At 47.2% G+C, this 26,917-nt stretch overlaps 1 protein-coding gene across 11 annotated transcripts in view; it reads right to left on the bottom strand.

Moving 5' to 3' along the window:
- Nucleotides 1-17,145: 17,145 nt before the first annotated feature.
- The window catches only part of CEP164 (centrosomal protein 164), an 86,133-nt gene continuing 76,361 nt past the window's right edge, over nt 17,146-26,917 (bottom strand). For 7 of the 11 annotated variants that reach the window (XM_066245573.1, XM_066245578.1, XM_066245610.1 and 4 more), the window contains 11 exons: nt 26,374-26,457; nt 26,184-26,252; nt 25,184-25,380; nt 24,710-24,836; nt 24,341-24,408; nt 23,583-23,787; nt 21,075-21,201; nt 20,250-20,594; nt 19,466-19,526; nt 18,593-18,715; nt 17,148-18,412 (listed from right to left, as the gene is read on the bottom strand). In XM_066245573.1, coding sequence (XP_066101670.1) covers nt 18,319-18,412; nt 18,593-18,715; nt 19,466-19,526; nt 20,250-20,594; nt 21,075-21,201; nt 23,583-23,787; nt 24,341-24,408; nt 24,710-24,836; nt 25,184-25,380; nt 26,184-26,252; nt 26,374-26,457 — 1,500 coding nt within the window. In that variant the 3' untranslated portion in view covers nt 17,148-18,318. Of the gene's footprint in view, nt 18,413-18,592; nt 18,716-19,465; nt 19,527-20,249; nt 20,595-21,074; nt 21,202-23,582; nt 23,788-24,340; nt 24,409-24,709; nt 24,837-25,183; nt 25,381-26,183; nt 26,253-26,373; nt 26,458-26,917 lie in introns of all 11 variants that reach the window. The other 4 variants (XM_066245634.1, XM_066245644.1, XM_066245626.1 and 1 more) reach the window with 3 other exon arrangements.

The following is a 26,917-nucleotide window of genomic DNA, read 5'->3' as shown; positions in this document are numbered from 1 at the left end:
GTGTGCAATAAAAGGTTATGTTTCTACGTGGTGGCTTTTTCCCATCTGGTAAGGAGGGCCAGGGGGAGAGAGGAAGGAGAGGCCCCTGTACCAGACCATCATGTCTCATGGAGAGGTCTGGAGAAGAAGCCGGGGGCTCTAGCTCAGCTCATTAAGGTTTTCAGTTAGCCAAGGTGTGTCCTTGAGCACCTGGCATGATCTCGTAACAGAGACCAGCTGTGTGGCTTCGGGCACACTCTAAAACCCCTCTGAGACCCAGCTTTCTTCTCTATAAAATGAGGCAACTCTGGTGAGAGCTCAGGGGAGTCTGGTATGGGATCTGGGAGTGCCCACTCGCTTCTCTCCTGTGGGGGAAGCACAATGCAGCCAGGGGTTACAGCTGTGCCAACCACTACTGCAGGTAGGGATGCGAGCGGTTCCTGTGAACTGGGGGGCGGGGTCTATATACCCGAGGGTGGGGCCAGAGCCAGAAGTTCTGAGCTTACTGTTAGGACAAGGAGTCGAAGGGAGAGGGAGTGAGGTCGTCAGCAGTCAGAGATGTAAGAAGGGCTCGTGGAGGAGGTGGAAATGAGCTCAGCCAAAGAGACAGGCTAGAATCCTTTCTACCTGGTTTCAGAGGAGTCAGCAATTAGAGCATCAGGTGGAAGGAAATGTGTCCACACGCAGGTGTGCTGAGGAGCCATTTCTGTTGATGGTTGAGAGAGCAGCATGGGGAGGCGGTGGTGTGTGAGCCGGACCTCCAAGTATGTGCAGGTTTGTACATACAGGGAGGGAAAGACCCAGGGGACTAGTAAAGCCCAGGGGCATGAAGTCTGTGGTCTGAGGAGGACCTCCCTCCATCATGGGTGGAGCCCCCAGGTAAGAAGAAGGTACTCCTAAGAAGTACAAGGGAGCTCCCGATTTCACTGCCCCCAGATTCCGTCCAGGCTGAGTCGTGCATCAGGAGTGTGGAAGGAAGGTGAGTCCGGGACCCGCTGTTGCCCCACAGCTGAAAGGAGGTATTGAGAAGGGAACCGAGGATTGTAGAGGAAGGGAAGGGTCCAGGGCACAGCAAGGGCTGCATACCTGAGATGCATGACCTTTAATAGAGGCACTTTCCAAAAATGAACTCATTCCATAAACATTGCCTGTGCGCCCAGTCAGTGCGGGGCGTTACAGGGGGTACCATAACAGAGGAGGGGCAGCGATGTTCCTTGGTGACTCCTGGGCCCACACCCAGGACCCAGCCCACAGAATTAGCTAATGGCATTAACGAGAAAAATGAGAATAACAGACACCTGATGACAGCCCAGCTTCATTCAGTCCTGGGAGGATAGGACGCCTTCCAGGGCTGCTCTCATCATCGACAGGTCGCCTCCCAAACCGCAAGCATAGTGATCAGGCCTGAGAGATCTTTCCAGAACTGGGCTTAGAGTTTCCCCCCTCCCCCGCCCCACCTCTCCATGCTGGACCCTGGGCAACACAAAACACAAATCAGTGCCTGCTTGGACCAGAACAAATCCCTAGGAGCTAGAGTGGAATGGAGACACCCACCTAAGGACTCTCGTGAAGACATATCCCAGAGCTCCGTTGTATGGGGCCAGGTGCTGAGCAAACACTTTCCTTGCCTTGGCTCATGGAACCTCCTTGCGGCTTTGGGAGGGAAGCATCACGGTTTCCATCTGCAAGGTGAGAACGCCAGAGCTCTGGGGAGTTAAGTGATCCACCCAAGTTTAGAGGAGCAGGAAGAGGTGTCTGAGTCCTTAGCCATGGACCCATACTGCCTTGCGTTCCTCCTTCTCGAGGCCATTGCCAGGTGAGGAGTCCTCCAGAACCAGGGAGCCAGCTGCACTACCTGGCAGAAGAGCAGTCAGTGTGGAACTGTCAGTGGCCAATTCAGGGCAGTTGAGCTAGTAAACTGGGCAGGATGGACCCTCCTCTGGTGAGGGCAGTGAGAAGAGGGATGGACAGTCCTGGGGGCTCGCGGGGAAGGCCTGGGACCTGGCATGGAGCATGAAGGAAGATGAGGATGTGGAGAGGCAACAGAGCAGCAGGATTTGAGCCAGTTTAACTTGTGTTCAGCTGAGCTGGGCCCCTTACTATAAAAACACAAGGTCTGGAAATTCAGACAGACTTGTGCAAAATCCACTCACTTTTGTGTACTGATACCCTCTAATCTCACTACGCCCTTTCTGAACCACAGCCTACCTGTGTAAATTGTGCCCAGAGGCTAAGCCACACATCGGCTGAGCTGCCCCTTGTCACTGCACTCTGCATCTGGGCAATCATCTTAAACGTCCTCTTGCTACTTTCCAGATTTCTCCTTTGCCCGACACAGAGAAGGCCACCATCGGTCTCTAGAGCAGTGTTTCCCAACCTTTTTTGTGCCATGCCCCACCTTAACCTTTCTAAAATTTTTATGTCCCCCCTATGTAACATACATAATTTTTAACATTAAAAAATTGATTTGTTCACTTAATAAACATAAATGATAGGTTCTAGGAAGAAATCACTATGAAATTGTTAACAAAACACAGTAAGTAAAATTTCAAAACATATAATGAAAAACAGAAATTTAAATTCCAAATAATTTTAATATAGATTTTTTCTATATTAATTTATTATTTTAATTTAGTGTGATCCTTGCGCTTGATGCTTGCTGCTTGCTGCACAGAGATTTTATATTAGGTTCCAATTTGGTTAGCTTTAGTCTCAAGTCTCCACGTTGTGTTATATCCAGCCGATTTCTTTTTTTTTCCAGTAAATCATTTACAGCACTAAATCCACATTCAGCTAAAAATGAAGATGGAAACGGTAGCAATAGTTTTCTTGCACATTTGGTTGAATTTGGGTATTTGATCTCTGTTTCCTCACAAAGCCATGCCATCGCTCCTTTGATATTAAATAAAGCTTTAACTGACTCATCATTTTGCAATTCTGCGAGTTCTTCTTGATACTGCATATTTGATATATCAGACAAATCCACTAACATTGGCTGCATCATCCATGTTGGGAAATCAATTTGTTTTAAATCAGAAAATCTTTCTTTTAAATCAGTCGATAGAATATTCAAATGATTGACAATAACAAGTAAAGCGGTTATCAGTAACTTCACATTTTTGGAGCCAATAGAATTGTTTAAAGTTTTTGTTGTTAATATGTTTCTGACATAACTCAATATTGGTAATGAAACCAAATATCTTTGCTTTTGCATCAACAAGAGTTTTATTTGTTCCTTGAAGTTGCTTATTTAATATATTTAGTTTTTCAAAGATATCGGCTAAATAACTCACAAATGCTTTACCATCTATTGTTAACAGATACTTCATTTCAGGTTTGTCGCTTAAAAAATCACTAAGAGTATCAAACAGTTCCATAAATCTTTTCAAACAGTTTCCTTTAGATAGCCATCTTACTTCAGTATGAAGTAAACGTCTCACATGGTCTTCATTTTGTTCTTCACAAAATAGCTTGAAAAGATGCTCACATTTGGCACTAGCTTTAATAGCATTAACACACTTTATTACTGTATGTAATACTTCATTCAGAACAGGTGAGATGTTTTTAGCTACCAAGTTTTCCCTATGAATAACACAATGCACAAGAATCATTTCTGGATTCGCATCTTTCATCAATTTTAAGCAGCCATTTTTCTTGCCCATCATATTGGGAGCACCATCTGCAGCACAAGATGTTATATTTTTCATTGGTATATCATTGACATCTAAGTAGTTTTTTAGCTTATTATATATATATATATATATATATATATATATATATATATATATATATATATCTTTGGAGGTAGTGGTGCTTTTTAATCTTTTACAGAACAACATTTCTTCAGCAAAATGTCCTTTATCAATATATCTTACATAAGTTATCAATACTGCCTCACTGTCTCTCAAAGTTGATTCATCCATTTGCAAGGAGAATTTTCTTGTTTTCAGCTTTTCAATAAGTTGTTTTTCAATATCCTCACTCATTTCGTCTATTCTTCTGCTAACAGTATTGTCACTGAGTGGCATAGCTTTTACATCTTTGTCATCTTTTTCAAGAACCGTTTTAAGAAATGCTGATATTGACGGTTTTATTAAATTCTCTCCTATAGTGTGATTTTCTCCAGTTTTAGCGATGAATAAAGAAATTTGATAACTAGCCTCAAGAACACCATTATTAGTTGAAGTATGAGCAGTAAATAGAGACTTTAATGTTCTTTTTTCAAAATTTTTCTTTAAAGTTTTAAAGTAACTCAAATCTGAATTAATATGAGCACTATGTTTCGCCTTCAAATGCGCCTCAAGACGACCTCGTTTCATTGGTTCATTGGTCAAGCATTGCTGGCATAAAAGACAAAAAGGAATCCGCTCATCGTGAACAGTGGGTATGAACCCAAATTTTAAATATTCCTCCGAATATTGACGAGTTTTTTTCTTGCTTGCACCACTCATTTTACTATGGGCTATAAGAAATAAAAATAAAATCAATTAAAAACTAATATTAAAATATGTGTTAAAATATATTCAATGTGACATAGAGTAAACATATACTAAAAATTCATATTTATTTAAATGTATATAACACATTTACTACACTACCACCGCAAATCAAAAGGTATCTATATTTTTTCCACTTGACAAAATTTTCTGGAAAGTTATGCTTCTAAAATTAAAATTGTCATGCATGCACTATTATAGCCCCAATAATATTTATAAAATATTAGTGCTTTCTAGCCCCGATGCAAGAAGTACTTAATAAAGAGTTTAATATTGATAAAAATAAAATCAAATACTTACCAATTATATCTATACAATATATATATGTATATTTATTAAATCAACGAGCTTTTACAACAGTTTTAACTGACACTTATTTCAAATTAACACCAACTGAATGATGTGAAACACTACAGAAGTTGCGATGGGCCAATTAGGTGAGAATAACTGCATTGTTTAGCGAGTTTTTAAAACGTCCAGGGTTCCCCGGCGGCAGACGGCAAGCTCCACGGTGAACCCAGGACGAAGTTTACTTGACGACGCCAATCACCCAGTTGATATTTTGTCTCGTCAAGCGAAATTATACTTAATAATTATTTACCACAATTATTTAAGAATTGCATTTTTTGTTAAATTTGGCACCGATATCTAGCATTGCATTTAAATGGCCCGGAGCGAAAGAGTTAAAGTCGTGTCGAGTCCATTTTCAAATTGCCCCCCTTAACTATCGAATTGCCCCCCTGTGGGGCGTGGGCCCCACGTTGGGAAACACTGCTCTAGAGCCTCAATACTCAAGGTGTGGTTCACAGACCAGCAGCACTAGCAGCCCCTAGAGTCTTGTTAGAAATGCAAAGTCTTGGGTCTCACCCCAGACCCACTGGATCAGAATCTGCAGTTTAGCAAAACCCACAGAGGATTCGGATGCACATTCAAAGTCTCCTCCAGAAGGCCTTCAGAGTGACCACCCTCTGCTCTCCCTCTCTGCCAACAACCAGAGTCAAACTGAGTTGCACATCAGATTCACCTGAAGAGCTTGTTAAAAAAAAACAATCCCAGCTCTCACCAACTCAGCTGAGTCACAATTTCTGGGTGTGCAGGCCAGGCATTTGTTTGGGGTTTTATTTTTATTGTGGTAAAAGATACACAACATAAAATTTACCATTGTAGCCACTTTTTTGATAAGTTATTTTTTAATTCTCTTTTGGAGGGAGGGTCAGCACACCTTTTGGTGGTACATGGGATAGTAGCATGGTAAACAGAAGCTAGGCTTTGCTTTTGTCTTTGAAATTTGAGTATAGTTTAGAGGTGCGTTTAAATACCATGGTGACAAGGGACAAACTGTTCTGCCCTTTTTCTTATTGTTTTTGCCAATTTTTAACTTTTTTAATTGAGGTATAATTGACAATAACCTATTAGTTTCAGGTGTGCAACATAATGATTCGGTATTTGCATATGTTGGGAAATGGTCACCATAATAAGCCTAGTGAACATCTGTCAGCAGACATAGTTACCAAAACTTTTTTTTCTTGTAATTAGGATTTTTAAGATCTACTCTCTTAGCAGCTTTCAAATATGCGATACAGTATCCGTTACAATAGTCACCAGGCTGTGCATTACATCCCCGTAACTTATTTACTATATCTTATAACTGGGAATTTTCACCTTTTAACCCCCTTCACCTATTCTGCCCAACCTCGACCCTGTCCCCTGGCAACCAGCAATCTGTTCTCTGTAACTATGAGCTTGGTTTGGTTTGGTTTTGATTTTTTTCTTTAAATTTTGCATGTAAGTAGGACAGTGTAGTATTTGTCTTTGTCCAATTTCGGTCAGCATAATGCCATCAAGTTCCATTCACGTTTCCGCAAATGGCAAGGTTTCCTTCTTTCTTACGGCTGAGTAGTAGTAGTACATTGTGTGTATGCCACCTCCACTTGACCCACTCATCCTTCGCTAAACACTTAGGCTGTTTTCATATCTTGGCCATGGTAGATTATGCTACTATGAACGTGAGGATGCAGATATCTTTTTGAATTAATGTTTTCACTTTCTTTGGATAAATACCCCCAAACAGAACTGTTGGATTGATCATATGGTAGTTGTGTTTTTTTAATTTTCTGAGGAGCCTGACCAGGTGATGGCGTAGTGGATAGAGCGTCGGACTAGGATGCCGAGGACCCAGGTTCAAGACCCCGAGGTTGCCAGCTTGAGCACGGGCTCATCTGGTTTGAGCAAAGGCCCACAAGCTTGAACCCAAGGTTGCTGAGCAAGGGGTTACTCGGTCTGATGAAGGCCTGTGGTCAAAGCACGTATGAGAAAGCAATCAATGAACAACTAAGGTGTCGCAGTGCGCAACGAAAAGAGATGCTTCTCATCTCTCTCCGTTCCTGTCTGCCTGTCCCTGTCTATCCCTCTCTCTGACTCACTCTCTGTCTCTGTAAAAAAAAAAAAATTCTGAGGAACATCCACACTGTTTTCCACAGTGGCTGCACCAGTCTGCATTCCCACCATCAGTACGCAAGGATTCCCTTTCTCCACATCCTCGCCAGCACTTGTTTGTTGATTTATGGAGGATAGCCATTCTGACAGTTGTGAGGTGTGATCTGATTGTGGTTTTGACTTGCATTTCCCTGATGATTAGTGATGTTAAGCATCTTTTCATGTGTACAGCTCACAAAAATTAGGGGATATTTTATAGTTTCATATTCATTTTGAAATATCCCTTAATTTTTGTGAGTGGTATACCTGTTAGTCATCTGTAGGTCGTCTTTGGGAAAATGTCTATTCAGACCTTTTGTACATTTTTAAATCCAATTGTTTGGGGTTTTTCTATTGAATTGTATGGCTCCTTTATATATGTTTTGAACATTAACCCCTTATCAGATAGATGATTTGCAAACATGTTCTCCCATTCCGTAGGTTGCCTTTTATTTTGTTGGTAATTTTCTTCACTGTGCAAAAACTTTTCGGTTTAATGTAATCCCTTTTTTTTTTTATTGCCTTTGCTTTTGGAGTCAGATTCAAAAAATCATCACCAAGATCAATATCAAGGAGCTTACCACTTATGTTTTCTTCTACAAGTTTTATGGTTTCAGGCTTTATATTCAAGCCTTTGATATTGAGTTAATCTTTGTGTATAGTGTAGGAGAGTGGTCCAGTTTTCTCAACAATATTTATTACAGACTGTCCTTTCCCCATTGGATATTCTTGGCTCCTTTGTCATAAATTAATTGACCATATACATGTGAGTTTGTTTCTACGCTTTCTATTCTGTTACATTGATCTATGTGTCTCACTTTTGAGTTCAGTTTAGTTTTGGTTTGGTTTGTTTTTTCCATAATTATACTCCAATTACTATATCTTTGTAATGTAATTTGAAATCAGGAAGCATGATGCCTCCAACTTTGTTCTTCTTTCTCAAGATTATTTTGGCTACTTGGGATTCTTTGTAGTTCCATACAAATTTTAGGGTTGTTTCTGTGGAAAATGCCATTGGAATTTTGATAGGGATCACATTGAATCTGTAGATTGCTTTGAATAGGATGGGCATTTTAACAATATTAACTCTTGTAATCCATGAACACAGAACATCTTTCCACTTATTTGTGTCTTCCTCAATTTATCAACATTGTACAGTTTTTAGCATACAGGTCTTTCACCTCCTTGGTTAAATTTATTCCAAGGTATTTTATTCTTTTTAATGCAGTTGCAAGTGGGACTGTTGTGGGGTTTTGTTTTTTTTTTTCATCTTTCTTTCTGATGTTCATTATCAATGTATATAAAATGCAACTGATTTTTGTATATTCTGTCTCCTATAAATTTACTGAATTTGTTTATTTCTAACAGTTTTTTGGTGGAGACTTTAGAGTTTTCTATATAATATCAAGTCATCTTCAAATAGTGATAGTTTTACTTCTTCTTTTCCAACTTGGATACTTTTTGTTTCTTTTCCATGCCTAATTGCTCTTGTTAGAGCTTCCAATACTCTGTTGAGTAGGAGTGGTGAGAGTAGACATTCTTGTCTTGTTTTTTTTGTTGTTTGGGTTTTTTTTGTATTTTTCTGAAGCTGGAAACGGAAAAATACAAAATTTTCCGCATGCGGCGGACCGGGATCCACCCGGCACGCCCACCAGGGGAGACGCTCTGCCCACCAGGGGGCGATGCTCTGCCCCTCCGGGGCGTCGCTCTGCCACGACCAGAGCCACTCTAGCGCCTGGGGTAGAGGCCAAGGAGCCATCCCCAGCGCCCGGGCCATCTTTGCTCCAATGGAGCCTTGGCTGCGGGAGGGGAAGAGAGAGACAGAGAGGAAGGAGGGGGGGTGGAGAAGCAAATGGGCGCTTCTCCTATGTGCCCTGGCCGGGAATCGAACCCGGGTCCCCCGCACGCCAGGCCGACGCTCTACCGCTGAGCCAACCGGCCAGGGCTCTTGTCTTGTTTTTAATCTCAGAGAAAAAACCTGATGATGATCAAGTGAATGATCCTCTCAATGTGCTGCTGACTTTAATTTTCTAGTATCCTGTTGAGAAGTTTTGTATCTATGTTCATCAGAGATATTGGTATGTAGTTTTCTTTCTTTGTTGTTGTTTTTTGTTTTTTGTTTTTTGGTAGAGTCCTTTTCTGGTTTTGGTATTAGGGTGATTCTGGCCTCGTAAAATGAGTTTGGAAGTGTTACCAACACTTCAATTTTTTGGAAGAATTCAAGAAAGATTGGTATTAATTTGTCTTTAATTGTTGGTAAAAATTTACCAGCGAAGCTATCAGTCCATAGGTCCTGGACTTTTCTTCATTGGAATATTTTTTATTATTAATTCAATCTCCTTACCAGTAATTGGTCTATTCAGATTTTCTATTTCTTCCTGATTTAGTTTTGGTAGATTGTTCTTAAGAATTTTTCCATTTCTTCCAGGTTGTCCAGTTTTTTGGCATATAGTTATAACCCCTTATAACCCTTTGTATTTCTGTAGTATCGGTTGTAATGTTTTCTCTTTCATTTATAATTTTGATTTGGGTCCTCTTTCTTATTTCTTTGGTTAGTCTAACTAAAAGTTTGTCAATTTTGTTTATTTTTAAAAAGAACTAACTCTTAGTGTGGTTAATGTTTTCTATTGTTTTTGTGTTCTCTATTTCATTTATTTCTGCTCTAATCTTTATTATTTCCTTTCTTCTGCTAAGTTTGGTCTCAGTTTGTTTTTCTTTTTCTAGTTCCTTAAGGTGAAAAGTCAGGTTGTTGATTTGGAATCTTTTTTGCTTCCTAATTTTAGCTGTGAACTTTCCCTTAAAACTGCTTCTGCTGCATCCCATAAGTTTTGCTATATTGTGTTTTCATTTTCACTTGTCTCAAGGTATTTATTTTATTCCCCCTTTTTCCCATTGGTTGTTCACAAGAATGTAGCTTAATTTCCATGTATTCATGAGTTTTTAAGTTTCCTTATTGTTATTGATTTCTAGTTTCATATCACTGTGGTCAGAAAACATACTTGGTATGATTTTAATCTTGAATTTGCTAAAATTTGTTTTATGGTTTAACATATAATATATCCTGTATATACTAGAAAATGTTTTGTGTGCACTTGAGAAGAATGTGTATTCTGCTATTGTTGGATAGTATGCCTGTATATAACTATACACCAATTTGATTGGTAGTGTTATTCAAATCCAGTGTTTCCTTATTAGTTCTCTATATGAATGATCTATCCATTGTTGAGAATGGGCTATTAAAGTCCTCAACTATATTATATTGCTTTTTATTTCTCCTTTTAGTTCTGTTAGTATTTGCTTTATTTACTTAGGTGTTCCAATGTTGGACATAAATATTTACAATTGTATCTTCTTGATGTATTGACCCCTTTATTATATAATGACCTTTTCTCTTTTTACATTTTTAAAGTCCTTTTTTTTCTGATGTAAGATAGCTATCCCTGCCTTCTTTTTGTTGTCACAAATTGCTTAAAATACCTTTTTTATCCCTTCACTCTCAGTTCATGTATGTCTTTTAAGGCTGAGTGACTCAATTGTAGGCATCATATTGTTGAATCTTGTTTTCATATCCATTCAGCCATTCTGTCTTTTGATTAGAGAATTTAATTTGTTTATGTTTAAAGTAATTACTGATAAGTAAGGACTTACTATTACCATTTTGTTCATTGTTTTCTGGTTGTCTTATAAATCCACTGTTACCTACTTTTTTTTGTTTTGATGTCTTGTGGTATCAGAATGTTTTGACTACTTTATCAGATTCTTTTGTGTGATTATGACAGGTCTTTCCTTTGTGTTTACCATAAGGCTTACAAAAATATCTTTAAATTATAATACCCTATTTTAAAGTAATAACAACTTAACTTTGATAGGAGTCCTAAGCTTTATACTTTTACTCTTCCTCCCCCTTACATTTTAGGTTATTGATGTTCAATTTACATATTTTTATATTGTGTAACTAATAATAGATTATTGTAGTTATTGTTATTTTTACCATGTTTAGATTTTAACTTTTAAACTAGAGTTGTAAGTAAATTATGCACCACTATCACCATATTATAGAATCTAATTTTGACTATATATTTACCATCACCAGTGAGTATGCACTGCCTTCTTGTTTTTATGATGTTAATTAGCATCCTTTAATCTCCACTCAAAAGACTCCTCTAGCATTTCTTGTAAGGCAAGTCTAATGGTGATTGATTCCCTCTACTCTTGTTTACGCAAGAAAGTCTTTATCCCTCCTTTATTTCTTTTTTTCTTTTTAACTTTTATTTATTGATTGATTTTTAGGGGGTACCAGCTGGAAGATTCAACTCTTGTAGTTGCTTCCTGTGTGTGCCTTGACCAAGCAAGCCCAGGGTTTTGAACTAGCTAACTCAGCATTCCAGGTCAACGCTTTATCCACTGCACCACTGAAGGACAGCTTCACTACATATCATGTTCTTGGTTAATGGTTTCAGTATTTTGAAAATGTATCTCATTCTCTTCTGGTCTGAAAAATTTCTGTTGAGAAATCTTATGGAGGTTCCCTTGTAATATAACTTATCTTTTTTCTTGCTGCTTTTAAAGTTATTTCTGTCTTTGATGTTTGACAATTCAGTTATAATGTGTGTTAATGTAGCCCTATTTGGGATTTTTTGGGCCTCTTGGATCTGGATATCTGTTTCTCTCCCCAAATTTGGGAAGTTTTCAGTTATTATTGCTTTAAATATACTTTATGTCTCTTTCTCTCTTTTCCTTCTGGAAATTCCCATTGCAAACATTGAGGGGGTTTTGTTTTTATTGTTGTTGTTGTTTTATTGTTTTTTATGGCCCATAAGTTTCATAGATTTTCTTCACCTTTTTGTATTTTTTCTTTTTGCTCCTCTGACTGGATAATTTCAAATGTCCTATCTCCCAGGTCACTGATTCTTTCTTCTGCATGGTTGAGTCTGTTCTTGAAGCTCTGTCTTGAATTCCTCAGTTTAATTATTGTATTTTCAGCTCTAAGATTTGTTCAGTTGGTTGTTTTTGTTGTTTTTGATGGTTTCTATTTCTTTGTTTTGTTCATGCAATGTTTTCCTAATTTTGTTTTATTGTCTGTGTATTCTTATAGTTCACTAAACAACTTTAAAAGAATTATTCTGGCCTGACCAGGTGGTGGCACAGTGGATAGAGCATCGGCCTGAGATGCTGAGGACCCAGGCTCAAAACCCTGAGGTTACCAGTTTGAGCATGGGCTCACCAACTAGAGCATGGGATCATAGACATGACCCCATGGTCACTGTCTTGAGCCCGAAGGTCACAGGCTTGAGCCCAAGTTCATTGGCTTGAGCAAGAGGTCAGTGGCTCAGCTGGAGCCCACCACCACCACCACACACCAGTTAAGGCACATATGAAAAAGCAATCAATGAACAACTAAGGTGCTGCAACTATGAGTTGATGCTTCTCATCTCTCTCCCTTTCTGTCTGTCCCTCCCCTCCCCCACCTCTCTCTCTCTCTCTCTCTCTCTCTCTTTCTCACTAAAAAAAGAAAAAAAAAGAAAGGATTATTCTGAATTCTTTGCTGACAGTTCATAGATCTGCATTTCTTTAGGATCAGTTATTAGAGATGTATTAATTTCCATTGGAGATGTCATGTTTATGATATGTGTGTGTATATATATGTGTATGTGTATATGATCCTTGATTCCTTAGGTTGGTAGCTGTGCATTTGGCAAGAGGTCTCTTCTTCCACATTTTGACAGAAACAGTTCTTCACCAGTCAACTTAGTTTGGGTTTCTAGATGTGTCTACTGGTAATGTCCATGGCAGGTGGGGTTTGCTATTAGGGTCTATTTTGGGGCAAAGCAGCTTTTTGAGCCCTGAGGTCAGTTGGATGGTGTGCCACTAGCTGAAAACAACTGAACAGAACTGCTGGCTTGGTTCCTTGCCCAAGTGAGGCTATAGGATGAGGACTATGATTGCCTGAATGCTCAGTCAGACTCATTAGATAGGACTGGACATTATATTCAGTAATATGTGGGCTATGAATTAGCTTCCCTGCTCTGACAGGGCAGCAGGACAGTACCCAGGTCCTACATGGCCATTGTTTGGGGACCCAAATTAGGCAGATGGTGCACTGAGTATCCTGGTCAGGTGAGGCCACCAGTTTTACTCAGAACACAGAGAAAGACACAGGCTGGGCTCTCTGTTCAAGTGCCGCTAAAAGCAGGGCTGTTGACTGCCCTGTGCAGCTTCCTGTGTGGTCTGCTAAGGTTCCCAGGTCAGCTGTGCTCAATGTTGTCTTCAGCAATAAGCGGGGCTTCAGATTAATGTCCCTGCCTGGGTACAGCAGCAGAAACAGTTCCAAGGCCTCTAAGAGTCTTAGAGGCCTTGACCTTTGTGGCCTTGACTCAAACCAACTCATGCCCCACGTTCTGTAGCCAAACAGGGCTGCTGGCTTTGCTCTGGGAGCAATTAGCTCTGGCCACCTTCCTGGCCTTCCTGGGTTATGCAGCTTCTAGGTGTTCTCACCTGCCCTTCCTGTCAGATGGGGCCAGAAGCCACAGTCCATAGCGGGGGGGGGGGGGGGGGGGGGGGCTATGACATGTCCTTCTGCCTGGCCTGGGCAGACCAAACTCCAGGGCCTGCAAGCCCCTTGTTTGGGGACCCAAATCAGTGAGACCTGTGCCCTGCCAAGTTCTCTGGTCAGATTGCACCACCAACTTGTTTCTGCAGATGAGCAGCGCTGCTGGTTGAGACTACTTGAGCTGTACAGGTAGGAACTGGGTCTGCCACTTGAGCACTGGTTGTTGGAAGCCCCTTCTCCATCACAATCACATTCCCATCATCCCTGTCAGGCAAAGCTAAAGTAGAGACTCCCATGAAATAACCCACATTTGGGGGGGGGTACCCCCTGGGACCCATTTTCCTTTTGGAGGAACCACAGACTCTGGGAGACTTCTTGGTGGGGTGCTGCACCAGCCCAGGGGAGGTGCCACAGAGTCGGCATGTAGCCACTCACACCCTTCTCCTGCAGTCTCGTAGTGCTTGTGGTACGGGGAGAGGGAGTGCTTTAGCTCTACCCCCATGTTCTAGGATTCTCTCAGTGGCATCCTACCCATGAATAGTTTTTTTTCTTGTGAGGGCAAGAAGTCACAACCTTTGTTGCCGTCTTGGTGACGTCACTCCCCTTATTGTGTTAAACACTGCTCTGAGAAGTTTATATGGAGTAACTTCTTTAATTCTTACAACCACATTATAATACTATTAATCCCATTTTACAAATGTGAAAATTGAAGCACAGAGAGAATAAAGTAGGAACCCTTTTTTTGTGACAGAGAGAGTCAGAGAGAGGGACAGATAGGACAGACAGACAGGAAGGGAGAGAGATGAGAAGCATCAATTCTTCATTGCAGCACCTTAGTTGTTCATTTATTGCTTTCTCATATGTGTTGTAACCGGGGGATTACAGCAGAACGAGTGACCCCTTGCTCAATCCAGCGACCTTGGGTTCAAGGTGGTGAGCCCACGCTCAAACCAGATGAGTCTGCTCTCAAGCCGGGGACCTCAGAGTTTTGAATCTGGGTCCTCTGGGTCCTCTGGGTCCCAGTCCGACACTCTGTCCACTGCACCACTGCCTGGCCAGGCAGAATGTTTTGTTGTTTTTTTTAAGCAAGAGACAGGAGGGGAGAGAGATGAGAAGCATCAACTCGTAGTTGTGTCCTTTAGTTGTTTATTTCTTCTTCTACGTGCCTGGACGGTGGGAGGGGGCTCCAGGCCAGCCAGTGACCCCTTGCTCAAGCCAGCAGCTTTTGAGCTCAAGCCAGTGACCATGGCACTCCACACTCAAGCTGGTGAGCCCACCCTCAAGCCAGTAACCACAGGGTTTCAAACCTGGGTCCTCAGCATCCCAGGTCAACACTCTACCCACTGTACCACCACTGGTCAGGCAAGTGAGAACCCTTTTTGTTTCATGCCCTCTCAGCTTTTAACCCTGACTGGCCCACTGCTTCCACCTCCCAAGAGCAGGCGTCCCTCTCCTCCAAAATGGCAAACAGTGTTGCACTGCCCTTTACTGGGCCCTCCTTGTGACACAGCTGCTGGAGATGGCACATTCAGTGGAAGGCAGGAGAGGTAGATTGGGGATGCAAGGGAAGGGGGCACAACAGGAATTTCCAACCCGTAAGGGCACTGGTGATAGCCATCGCCTCCCCATCTCCCCCCATGAAAGCACTGGTGGTGGGACTGGCAGCCCCACCCACTGACCCTCCCCAGCTGAGCCCTGTCTTAGGACACTGGCAGTTCTGGCTCCCTCTGGATGCGGGCAGCCCCACCCACTGCCCCTCCCCAGCTGAGCCCTGTCTTAGGACACTGGCAGTTCTGGCTCCCTCTGGATGCGGGCAGCCCCACCCACTGCCCCTCCCCAGCTGAGCCCTGTCTTAGGACACTGGCAGTTCTGGCTCCCTCTGGATGCGGCAGCCCCAGTGCCTGAGGCTGAGGCAGCTGCCCTGCTTCATCCCTGGAGCATGGATTCAGGCTTTGAGTTTTTGACCACAGAAGGCACAGGCCCAGAAAGGGGTTGTTTAGGTCACAGAGCTTGCCAGGGTCAGAGCCAAGAGCAAGGTCATTCCCCCCTCACCATACTGCCGTCGGTGTGGGAGCTCTCATAGCAGCTGAGGGTGGGGAGGGGCTGTTATTCCCAAAGTTGGTCTCATAATGGTCAGTGAATATCTCACAGAAGGGCTTTGGGAAATGGTCTGTTCCTACGTTAGGAATGACTCTTAACCCCCCTTGGTCTCCCCCCCTGCAAAGGGGAGAAGACGACAGTGCCCATTCTTTCCTTGCATTACATAAAAGCTCCAGAAGGCGCCGGTGTATTTGTTACCTTCAAGAAGAAAATTAGATGCCCTGTGGGTAGAGTGACTTCTGTACCACTTGAACATGGAGCCATGTGAACACATGGCCTATTCCAAGTAAATGTCCTTTAAAAAATAATCCTGGAACCTCAGGCTGGGAATTTCAGAACCAGTTCCTCGGTTCTGGCCCCACCTCTGCCACACACTATGTCTCGTGTGACCTTTCTAGACCATATCCTCCACTGTGGAGTATGAGTGTGCTGACCGGTCATCTGCCAGTCTCCTTTCAGCTCCAAATGACTGATTCCAGACTCCCCAGGTGGATTCTAAAATCCATGAGGGGAAGGATGAGACAACTCTGGAGTCCTGAGCAAGTACTTCTTTTATAAACCTGGGCCCAGGGAGGTTTGCTTACTCAGCTAGAAGCCAGCCCCTTCCTGGGACCCAGGCCTTCAGACCAAGCTGCCCGGGCTGTTCTGTAAACCCAGAGGAAGATAGGAGATGCTGACACGGGGAGTGTGGTCCACAGAATGCAGCTTTCAGAGATGTATGGACAAACCCAGGTTCAAATCCTGGGTGACCTTGAGCTATAGTAATTTCACCTCTGTGGTCCTTAATTTCCTGAACTATAAAATAAGAGCAACCTCACAGGTTAAAAGGATTGCATGGTAACATGGAAAGCACTGGGCGTGCAGATGTTCTGCAAAGGCCCACTCTGTTCCTTCTCCCCTCCCTGCACCAGAGGGGAGTGGGCACTGGGACCCAGGAGGCTGGCGTAGTTTGTATGCTTTGAGAGTTGGTTTTCTCATGCAAATCCATGAAACATGGCCATCTTAAGTTGGTTCTGTTGCGTTTCTGTTGCTACAGACCCAAGTATGGAGGCTGATTACACCACCGGAGTGGGGAAAATACCCACCTAACTCCACCTGCTTAGGACTTCAGGGGGATTCCTTTGCGTTTGTCTGCATGGCACCAACTGTGGACTTTGGAAAACGGCACAGGCGGTCTCCACCTGGTAAGCAGTGGAGTTGGGGGGGGGCAGGGAGAGATGGAGAATGTCATCACTTCCCACAGCTGGCAGCAGGGGACTGGGGCCTTAGGGGTAAGAGAAGTCTGCCTTGTAGGGAAATGAGCTATTTTCTCCAGAACTCCAGGCACTTACAGGTCTCTGATCCTTGATTCTTCTTCATAGAAACAAAGATGAAAAGCTCGGCATCACAGGTTGGTTGTGATGATTATCAGTGACCTTGGAGATGTCCTGTGAATACTAATTTTCCCTTCCTCTATTCTTAAGAGGAAGGAGGTAAAAGTATTCAGAGAGAAGGAACCATTCACACAACCCTTTAGAAAATGGACCTGCAGAGATTTAACTGATGTACAAAACACAGGATGTTACGAGATGGGTATGACACAAAGACTAGTCCCAAAGCACGCAGAATCAGCCAAATGACAAACTGGACTTTTTTCTGTGTGGTAGACTGATGACCATAAAACACAAGGGTGGGGGGTGCCCATATGGATCTTAGTTCTTACTCCGTGACAGTGAAATGAGCAGTGAGGTGGAAGAGATTTGGTTTCTATGCATCAGAGACTTAGGGCAACTCACAGCTTTCAAAACAAGAAAAATGGGGGCCTTTTATTAAACAATGAGACAGATGTCAGAGAACAGCCCGCTGAGCAGCAGGGCTTGCCGGAACCTCACTGGCTGCTCAGGCCAGGCACGAGCCCAGCCCTCATCTCCTTCAGAGCAAGAAGGGGCAGTGGGGTGGGCACAGGCAGAGCAGACAGATGGAGATGAGAGTCCGTGACTGTACCCAGGGCAGAGAACAGCAAGGCGATGACCTGAAGCCACCCAGGCTTTTCTTATGGCTGTGGCTTCCTGACAGCTGTGTGGTGAGACCTGAGAAGCTGGCTGGAGGGGCTCTGCGGAGAGCCAGGAGTGGGAAGGGGTGCTCCTGAGGATAGCAGTGCCGGCAGAGAAGATAGGTGACAAAACTCTGGCTGCCTCCAGCGACCTGTGGCAGAGCTCTGGGCCAATCCTGAGAGTCAGAAATGAGTGGCACAAAAAAAGGGGGACATTTTTTTAAAAAGAAAAAGGTCTGATCTCTACAAAACTGAGGTATTGGAGAGAAAGCCTCATCTCAGGCTCAGAGACGTGCTGGGGCTCTGTTCTGGTGACACCAGGACCACACACACAACCATGCCCTGCCCTGCAGGTACGAGGGATCAATGTGGTTCCCAAGGGAGTCCCCAGGCCTTTGACAGCAGTTCTTCTAAAGCCACCTCTTCCTCTTGATAGTGCTGTGTCTCTGATGCCCACATCCTCAGTGTTGCTGGGTCCACAAGGGAGCTCACAAGAGCCCACACATCCCAGCCAGATACCCATTTTGCAGTCACTGCGGGTGGCTTACTGCTTTCGGCTGTACCATCCTCTTCACTCAGCCCACTTCCCCTGCCAACGCCCCTCCAAGTTTTCAGTGGGGAAGGCAGCAAAGGGGACAGGAGGAGAGACAGTGCAGGCACTGCTGGGCACAGGAGATGCCAGGGTCTCAGTAGCGATAAATCTTCAGTCTGCTGGTCTCATCCAGGTCTACCTGAAGGAGGCCTGAGGTGTCTGTTGGGTTGTGCACTGAGAAAAGATGTCTGGTCACAAGGTGAAGGAACACTGCAGCCAGCGGGGCATCAGGGTGTCATGGGAGGAAGGGTCAAAAGCCAAACAGGACTGTCCCCCAAATTCAGGGCACAAACACATCCCTGCAGCCCAGCTCAGTCATCCCAGTGGCTACAGCAGGAAGGGAACGCGAAAACCAGCTTAAAGGATACAACTTGGGGTCATTCTTATAGCGTTCTAGCCACTTCCGGTTAGCCTCGATCATGGCCTGGAAGTCGGTGCTGCCCAGCTCAGGGGTGTGGGAGTGGGGACGCTGCAGGAGGCGGAGCTGCTCTCTGGGAAGGATAGTATGGGGAGGGGAGGGGTACATGATGCAGCCAGACACAGGTTGCCACATCTGCCCTCCCACCAGCTTTCTGGGGTTTTGAGCAACCCCAGGCTTCTTCTACTGGCAGGCCCCCCCTTTAGAATGTTCTCATCACCCTCCCACCCCTCCACCAGTGACTACTCCTGACATCAAGACTCTAAGTTCCCACATCCACAGATTCTGGACCAATGTCATCAGCAAAAGCTCTCCCCAATGTCAGCTTCAATACCTGCCCAGCATAAGCTCCTGAATTGGTCAAAGGAGTGTATGGGAGGGGATACTATGATTGGGGGCCTTGCGTGGTGGTGATACCCTTGGCAGGAAATAAGATGAACGAGAGAGAACAGGCTGAAATAACTGCCCTGTCTCCCACAGGCTCTCCCTCCAGCTGTTGACTCAACAGGCCTGGGGAAAGCAGACAGAGCCAAAGACAAAGGCCGCTCTCCAGGGCTGGAGGGCCAGGGGCTGCTTCTCCCACAGGGCAGCTTCCCTATGGGGCTGGGCCAGGTATGCCTGCCCACCCCCACGTTCCCACTGGACCCTCCCCATGTGTGTGTGGAGTGTCTAGACCCAGGCAGTTTTGTGGACTGTGGGCAGGCCTGCCCGACTGCTCTGGGCTCCGCTACCGTGGCTTCTGCTCCCCCTCAGAGGCCCTGCCAGCTCAGGGAAGCGCATGCAGCCAGGCAGTGTGTTCCGCTGGAGCCTACAGGCGTCTCACCTGGCAGACACGTAACCCAGCCTGTTCTGCAAGGGGCCGCTGAGGAGGGGTGGGACTCCAGCTGAAAGGTGGAGGGGGGTGTCATTCAGAATGAACAAGGGTCAGCTGGGCCAGCCCCCACCGCTCTGCCCACCAAAACACAAAAACGGAAACTTTCCAGAGTTGAAAATGAAAGGTGATGGAAGTTACCCTATTTATTTTATGTCTAAAACTTAATCTACTTTTCTGTTTAAATTGGAATGTAGAGGTGTAACTTTTTTCCCTCAAATAACTATAGTCTTATGGCTTTGCACATTCCTTAATGGTCCTGACATCCGGGGAAGCCACCCTGCCCAGAAGCAGGAGGATGCCATACAGCCAAGGGTGACAAGCAGAACCCTGGAGTCACAGAGACAGGCACTGAAGCGCAGCCTATGGCTCATTCCCAGGCATCCTGGGGCACACCACGTACCCTCCCTGGGTCTCAGTTCCCTCATCTGCAACAGGGCTATCTAATTACTGCCTCAAGGGCTAGTATAAGGCCTAAATGAAAACTTTATATAAAATGTCTGGCCTACCACATAAAGCACATAATGGTAACTATGACGAAAATGATGACGGTGACCTGTTAGGCTCGCTGGGCTCTGGAGTTATAAAGGCCCAGTCAGCCCACACTCCGCGTAAACTTCCACGACCACGGAGCCTGCAGCTGCAGGGCAACCGGCAAGGTCCTCCCAGGGACCCAGAGCTGGGGCAGGGGAGGATAAGGAGGAAGTAAGAAGGCTCTGCCTGGAAGGAAGCTCACTTGGAAAATACTTGCGCCACTTCTCCACCAGGAAGTCGTCCACTGTTTGAGTCATGGGGGAGGAGAGCCGGGGGCCCAGCCCCGAGTGCCAGGCCCACGGGGTGGACACGGGTGCAGCCGGGGACAAGGCTGAGACCCGAACCAGGGAAGAGTGGGTGGGAAGGGGAGTGCTCCTGAAGGATGGGGAAGGGACATGTGCTGGGGTGGATGTGAGGAGTGGTGGTGGTGACTGAGCGCGGGGGCCGCCCAGCACGCTGAGCACAGTGTTGAGCTCGCTGCTGATCCGCTGCAGGGAGCTGCTCAAGTAGTGGATCTTAAGGGAGGTGGGGCTCGCAGTCGGGGTGACTGAAAGGAAAGGCAGGTGGTGAAGAACTCAAGTTTCTAGTGCTGAAGCATCCCCAGGCTCAGGTGGCACTATGGCACCCTACGCCCGCCCCTCCCTGTTCCTCCAGACAATAGGGCATGGCAGGGCTTCTGTGTTCCCAACAGTGCAGACTTAGCAAGAGGCCCTAGGAAAGAGGCTCTCCAGCGCAGGCTTGGGGAAGGAGCAGGAGGGCCCTCTCCGCCTCCTCCCTGAGGCAGTGGCGGGCGGCATGCCCCTCACTGTAAATACTCTGCACACTCAGGCTTTCCTGGGTCCTGCTGGCTGGCAAGGCCAGCTTGGTTCACTCCTCCCCAAGCACTTACTGAGAACCTACCCCAGATACTGTCCCCTAGAGGCCCACCCACACGGAGCCGAGGGAAGGGACTGCACCTTTATTCCCCTGCCTCCCCTGTCCACATGGAAACGGTGGTCCTCCCCCCATCCCTGCTGCCACCACTCACTGTGAGGCAGGGGGTCAAATTCTGAACTTCCACTGCTGGATTCTGAACTTTCACTGCTCCCATCTTCTGTGTTGCTGAGGTCAAAGGTCACAACTTTCTTGGGGGCTCCCCTCAGAGCGTCCTCATCCTTGTGGAGAGAAGCAGCAGTTACTACTGGCACTCTCCCTGTGCCTTCTGTCCATGGCCCTTGTGATGGAAGAGACTGAGCACCCAGTGTGTGAGCTCTTGGAGTTCGGAAAGCAGCACACCCAGCAGGCTGCCTGGCAGGGGCGGGCGGGAGGGAGGCCAGGCTAACGGAACTCAACCCCCCGAGACACAGGCAGTAGGGCCACCAGGACCAGACAGATGCCCACCCTCTCCCCCAGTAAACTCTCCCTGCAGTGTCTCCACCTAAGCGTCCCTCCTGCCACCCCCACATGTCAGGTATCCAGGGGAAAATCTACAAGGTGCCAGTAAGGTAGAGCAACCAGCTAGGTGCACTATTCCCCACACCCTGGGAACACCTGTTCTAGGGCACCGCGCAAGGGCTAGGTCCTCTCAAGAAACTGCAGAATGCACAACTAGGTAGAACAGCAAATCGATGTTTCTTGCTCTCAAATCAATGAATTTTAAAAATTCATCTTTTAAAAATGTTTTAAAACTTCAAGAGGCAGAGGCTTCAAGTGTGTGAGGACCACTCAGCACAGACCACCAATTCAAAGCTGAAGTCCCTGCCATTTTCACCAGCCCAGAAGCCCTAAGCCTACTGCCAGTCCCGGGCCCTAGAGGCCCAGCACCCTTAACACGGGACCAGAGGACCCAACCATCTCCTGGGAGTGGAGAAGGAAGTGAGGCCCCGGGGCTGCACTTCATCCCGGAAAGAGGACCCAAGCCGCATCAGCTTCTCCTCCTCCTCCCGCAGGCTGTGGCCCTTCCACATGGCTCGCTGCATCTCATCTAGGTGTCTTGTCTCCCTGTGGGCAGCGAGGAAGGGCAGGAGACATGTGGTGACTGCCACACAGATGCTGGAGTCCTAGCCTTGCCCTTTGTTGGCTGAGTTATCTTGGAAAAAAACTACTCAACTCTCAGTCTAGTTTCTCATCTAAGAGAAATACTACTTTTCATCGGGTCATGAGAATTAAATGAGAGTATATTACATGCTGAGCACTATGCCCATACCTAATAAATTCTTTGTATTTTTCCGAAGTGAGAAGTGGGGGGCAGCAGACAGACTCCCGCATGTGCCCAACCAGGATCCACCCAGCATGCCCACCAAGGGGCGATACTCAGCCCCTCTGGGGTGTGGGGCGTTGCTCCGCTGCAATCAGAGCACCTGAGGTGGAGGCCTTGGAGCCATCCTCAGTGCCTGGGCCAACTTTGCTCCAATGGAGCCTTGGCTGCAGGAGGGGAAGAGAGAGAGAGAAAGGAGAGGAGAGAGGGAAGGGTGGAGAAGTAGATGGGTGCTTCTCCTGTGTGCCCTGGCCAGGAATCAAACCCAGGACTTCCACACACCGGGCCAATGCTCTACCACTGAACCAACCAGCCAGGGCCTCTAATAAATTCTTAAATAGTTATCAGTGCTCCAACAACCACCACTATCATCGCTCCCAATGTCATCAGGGGGGATACAGAGAAGCAGTGAGAGGACCCAAATGGCACGTACACACCCCTGAGAAGCCTGCCACTCTATAGCAGCTGCGTGCCCTCTGCTGCTCCAAAGCCAGGCTTAGGGACCACAAGGCCCCAAGTGTACTGACCAGCTTCGAGCATCATCAGAATTCTAAGGGACTAAGTATGATTTGCCAGGACCCTCAAAGATCTATGAGCCTGACCTGTGGTGGCGCAGTAGATAAAGCATCAACCTGGAACACTGAGGTCACCAGTTCAAAACCCCAGGCTTGCCCAGTCAAGGCACATACGAGAAGCAACTACAAATTGATGCTTCACACTCCTCTCCCCCTACCTTTATCTCTTTCTCTAAAAGCAATAAAAATCTTAAAAAAAAAAAAAAAAAAAAGATCTGTGATTACAACTAACTGAAGTCTCTGGCTTCTCAATGCAATCAGGATATCAAAGCAGTACAAACAAGAAGTGACTCAGTCTCATGCTGAGTGTACACACAGAAGACTTTCAGTCACAAATGAGGTCTTCAGTGTGGTGGAATGGACAAGCAAGGTACTGAGTATGAAATTTTGGAAACCTTACTTATACTCTTCACCTAGAAAGCAAGAATAACACCACCACCTTGCACATCACCTGTGGTTATTGTGAAGACCAATGATTTGCTACTGGAGAAGGCATTCTGCATTTTGTGCACTGCCTCATAAAGGAGGTGCCTCCGTCCTCATGGAGATATACAGCCTCCAGCACCGCCCAGCTGGCCCGGAAGACTAGCGCGGTTGCCCTGGGGCCTGGGTTACCGCTCTCCGGGAGTCGCAGCACCAACTGAGGGCGAGTTCCAAGGGCGTGTTGCCCTGGCTCCACCAGTGCCCCTGCCCAGGGCTGGCAGGTGTCCTCCAGGCTCCTGACCTCCTCCAGGTCCTTCTGCACATCCTCCACGGTACTGGTGCCCAGGTCTCTGGCTGCATCCGGAGCACTGGCCAGCTCATGGGACTGGTGCTGCAAAGCAACTGCTACAGCCCTCTGCTGCCTCTGCATGGAGCGCATCTGCCGCACCAGGAACCTCCTGGCACTGTGAAGAGCTATCCCCTCAGCAGAGAGGTGGTGCTGGGAGCTGTGGGAAGACAGAGCAGGGGAGGGGGCCGTTGGAGAGGGCCAGCAAAAGCTCTGAGAGCCACTGCTCAGTCACTCGACCACTTCCTTAGCAGACCCAGACCCCCTGAGCACAGATGACTGGGCTGGGACTAGGCCATGTATAGGAATGCCACTGAGAAATGCACTGAGTCCTCCCACCTGACCTGGAAAGCCTCCGAATAGATGACCAGGTGCTCCCACCAGCCTGACCCTCAACCAGGCATCAGCAGATGCCAACATGCTGTGTCCACAGTCACAATGGGCATGTACTTGGCTTGCCATAAAAGATGCCTAGGTCCTCCACCTCTCTTCCCTGAACCATGCCCCACGGGTAATTGTGTCACCTCATTTCAGTTCACCCCAGCTGTGCTACAGCCATACCACCCTGAACGCGCCCGATCTCTTCTGATCTCGGAAGCTAAGCAGGGTCGGGCCTGGTTAGTACTTGGATGGGAGACCCCAGCTGTGTGGCACAGGCACACCCCCCTTCATGGGACCCTCAGCCTAGAACAAGACAGGCTCTCAGAACTCACCTATGCAAGGACAAGCCAATATCCTTCTTGTTCTGGGAGAGAGAAGAAAGTACCTCTTTGGTCTGGCTCTGAGGATACATGGTAGGAAAGACCCACTGAATGCAGCACAAGCAGATACAGGGCAGGCTCGGGGGCCCTACAACCCTCCAGGGACCTAGACACAAATGGCTCTGCCAGCTGCTGGGCGCTGTCCCCTTAGAGCCATCATCTGACTGGTGGAAACCGGGGGCCGGGAACGATCAGGAAGGAGGCTACGGCCCTCTACAGAGCAGTGCCAGGACCCTGGTACCCCACCCCTCCAAGTGCCTCGCCCCATCCTGGGGCCCCAGCCCAGCCATCCTGTCCCTCCCAAAGCACAGAGACGCTCACTGTCCCCAGCGATTCCGTCAGGTCCTCCACGCGGAGCTCTGGCTCAGCGCATGAGGCAGCACTGCTCTTCTCCACTGGGGGCTCTTCCAACACGTTCTGCTTCCTCTGAGCTCTGGCCTCCAGGTCACTGTGACAGGAATGGGGTGCAAGCAAGTGAGACAGGGTCACATGGTGGAGCAGGCCAGCAGCACACTGTCAGGATGTCAGGACCCCTGGCTGGGCTTCAAGCCCCTACCTGAGGTAGAAAGGAAGACTATCACCACCCTTCCCCTCCCTTCAAAGCCCCCGAGGAAGAGCTGGGGCGTGCACAGTAAAACCAGGGACCCCGCAGTTCACAGCCTCTCGCATCCCCACTCCCCACAGAATGCAGCAGACACTGCCTTGCTGCACCTCTGGTTGCTAACTGGGCCATGAGAGCAGAGGTAACAGGGCATGCATGAGGCACGGCGGCTAAGTGCAGGGCGCACTCCCTACCTGATGTGTTTCTGCAGCCTCTGGGTCTGAGCCTGCAGCAGAGCCACCTGCGATTCCAGCTCCTCCTTGTGGGCCCGAAGCTCGCCAAGAACTCTTTGAAGCTCGCTGGCAGCTCTTCGAAGCTGCTGGTTTGACTCCAACAGACAGGTGTGCTCCCTCTTTGCCTCCTCCAGGTGCTGATGGATGGCTGTGACTTCCTATGACAGAAGACAGGATAGAAACAGTGGAAGAAGGCAGAGGGCAGAGCTAGTGGAGGTCCCACCTCCAGTCAGAGCTGTGCATACCCCGCCTCCCACCATTGCCCCACTCCCTGAGGCTCCTGAGCTGGGGCCACTCAGTGGTGCTACTTGTGGAATAACCCCAATGCCCAGGAGAGATCAAGTAAACCAGAGGTAGGGTATTGGGGGGAGGGAAGGGAATGGAGGTGGAGAAGGGAGAGGAGAAGAGAAGAAAATGGGGGCGGTGGAGGTAGGGGAGGAGGGAAGGGAATGGAGGTGGAGAAGGGAGAGGAGAAGAGAAGAAAATGGGGGCGGTGGAGGTAGGGGAGGAGGGAAGGGAATGGAGGTGGAGAAGGGAGAGGAGAAGAGAAGAAAATGGGGGCGGATGATGAAAGAGAGGGAGGAAGGGAAGGGGGTGGAGGAGGGAGGGGAGGGAGGAAGGGAATGGGGGTGGAGGAGGGAGGGGAGAGAGAAAGGGAATGGGGGTGGAGGAGGGAAGGGAATGGGGGCGGATGATGGGAGGGAGGAAGGGAATGGGGGTAGAAGGGGGAAGGGAATGGGGGCGGATGATGGGAGGGAGGAAGGGAATGGGGGTAGAGGAGGGAAGGGAATGGGGGCGGGGGAGGGAGGGGAGGGAGGAAGGGAAGGGGGCTAGGGGAGGGAGGAAGGGAATGGGGGCAGGGGAGGGAGGAAGGGAATGGGGGCAGAGGAGGGAAGGGAGGAAGGAAGGGGTGGAGGGAGGTGAATGGAGGCAGAGAAGGGAGGCAGGGAGGCAGATGTACCTCACTCTCCAGTGCAGCCTGCCTCTTGGCGTCCAAGAGGCGCTGCCTCTCCTTCCGAGCAGTCTCCTCCTGAGGGGTAGGAAAAGAACGGGGTTCCTTGGCCATCTCCAGGCTCATCCTCTCTTGGGGGAGCTATGAGTCCAAAGTCAAGTACACCTGGAGATTCTGTCCCCCACCCCCACCTCCTCACCTGAATGTCCAACTCAGCCAATCTGGCCTTGACATCTCTGACTCTGGTTTCAAGTTCTACCTCTAAATCATGGAGTTTCCTTTTCTGCACAGAAGCAAAGGTGGAGGGGAAATATTGAAGTGTAGAAAGGTGGGAGGCATATCTGAGGGGCAGGAGGGATCCTGACCCACCATATCATAGTGCCCCTGCCCAAGAAGGGCTCAGGCTTTATCCCATTAGCCCCTGTGGCCTCCCAAGAAAGCAGCACCCCTTATTTCTTTCCAGTGGGGGCTAGAAGAAGCAAAGGTGCCAACCCCAAGGCCTAGAGGGGCTCTTCTAAACCTGAGGAGATTCCCTGACCCAGAACACAGGGAAGCAAAGATGTCCCAGTTTAGGGATGGCCAGTGAGGAAACCGCACTGCTGAAGCTGTCAGGCTCCGTCCTGCTGTCCCAACACTTTCTATCTTGCATGGAGGTGGTCCCAAATGCCTGCCCAGGGTCCCCACCTGCTCCCTCCCAGTGCTGAAGCCACAAGTGCTCCAGCTGCCAGTCCTGCTTTTGCCTC

Source organism: Saccopteryx bilineata, chromosome 1 (genome assembly GCF_036850765.1).
Source record: "Saccopteryx bilineata isolate mSacBil1 chromosome 1, mSacBil1_pri_phased_curated, whole genome shotgun sequence".
Classification (NCBI taxonomy): domain Eukaryota; kingdom Metazoa; phylum Chordata; class Mammalia; order Chiroptera; family Emballonuridae; genus Saccopteryx; species Saccopteryx bilineata.
Note: the sequence above shows the minus strand (reverse complement) of the source record. Positions and strands in the feature narration are given on the sequence as shown.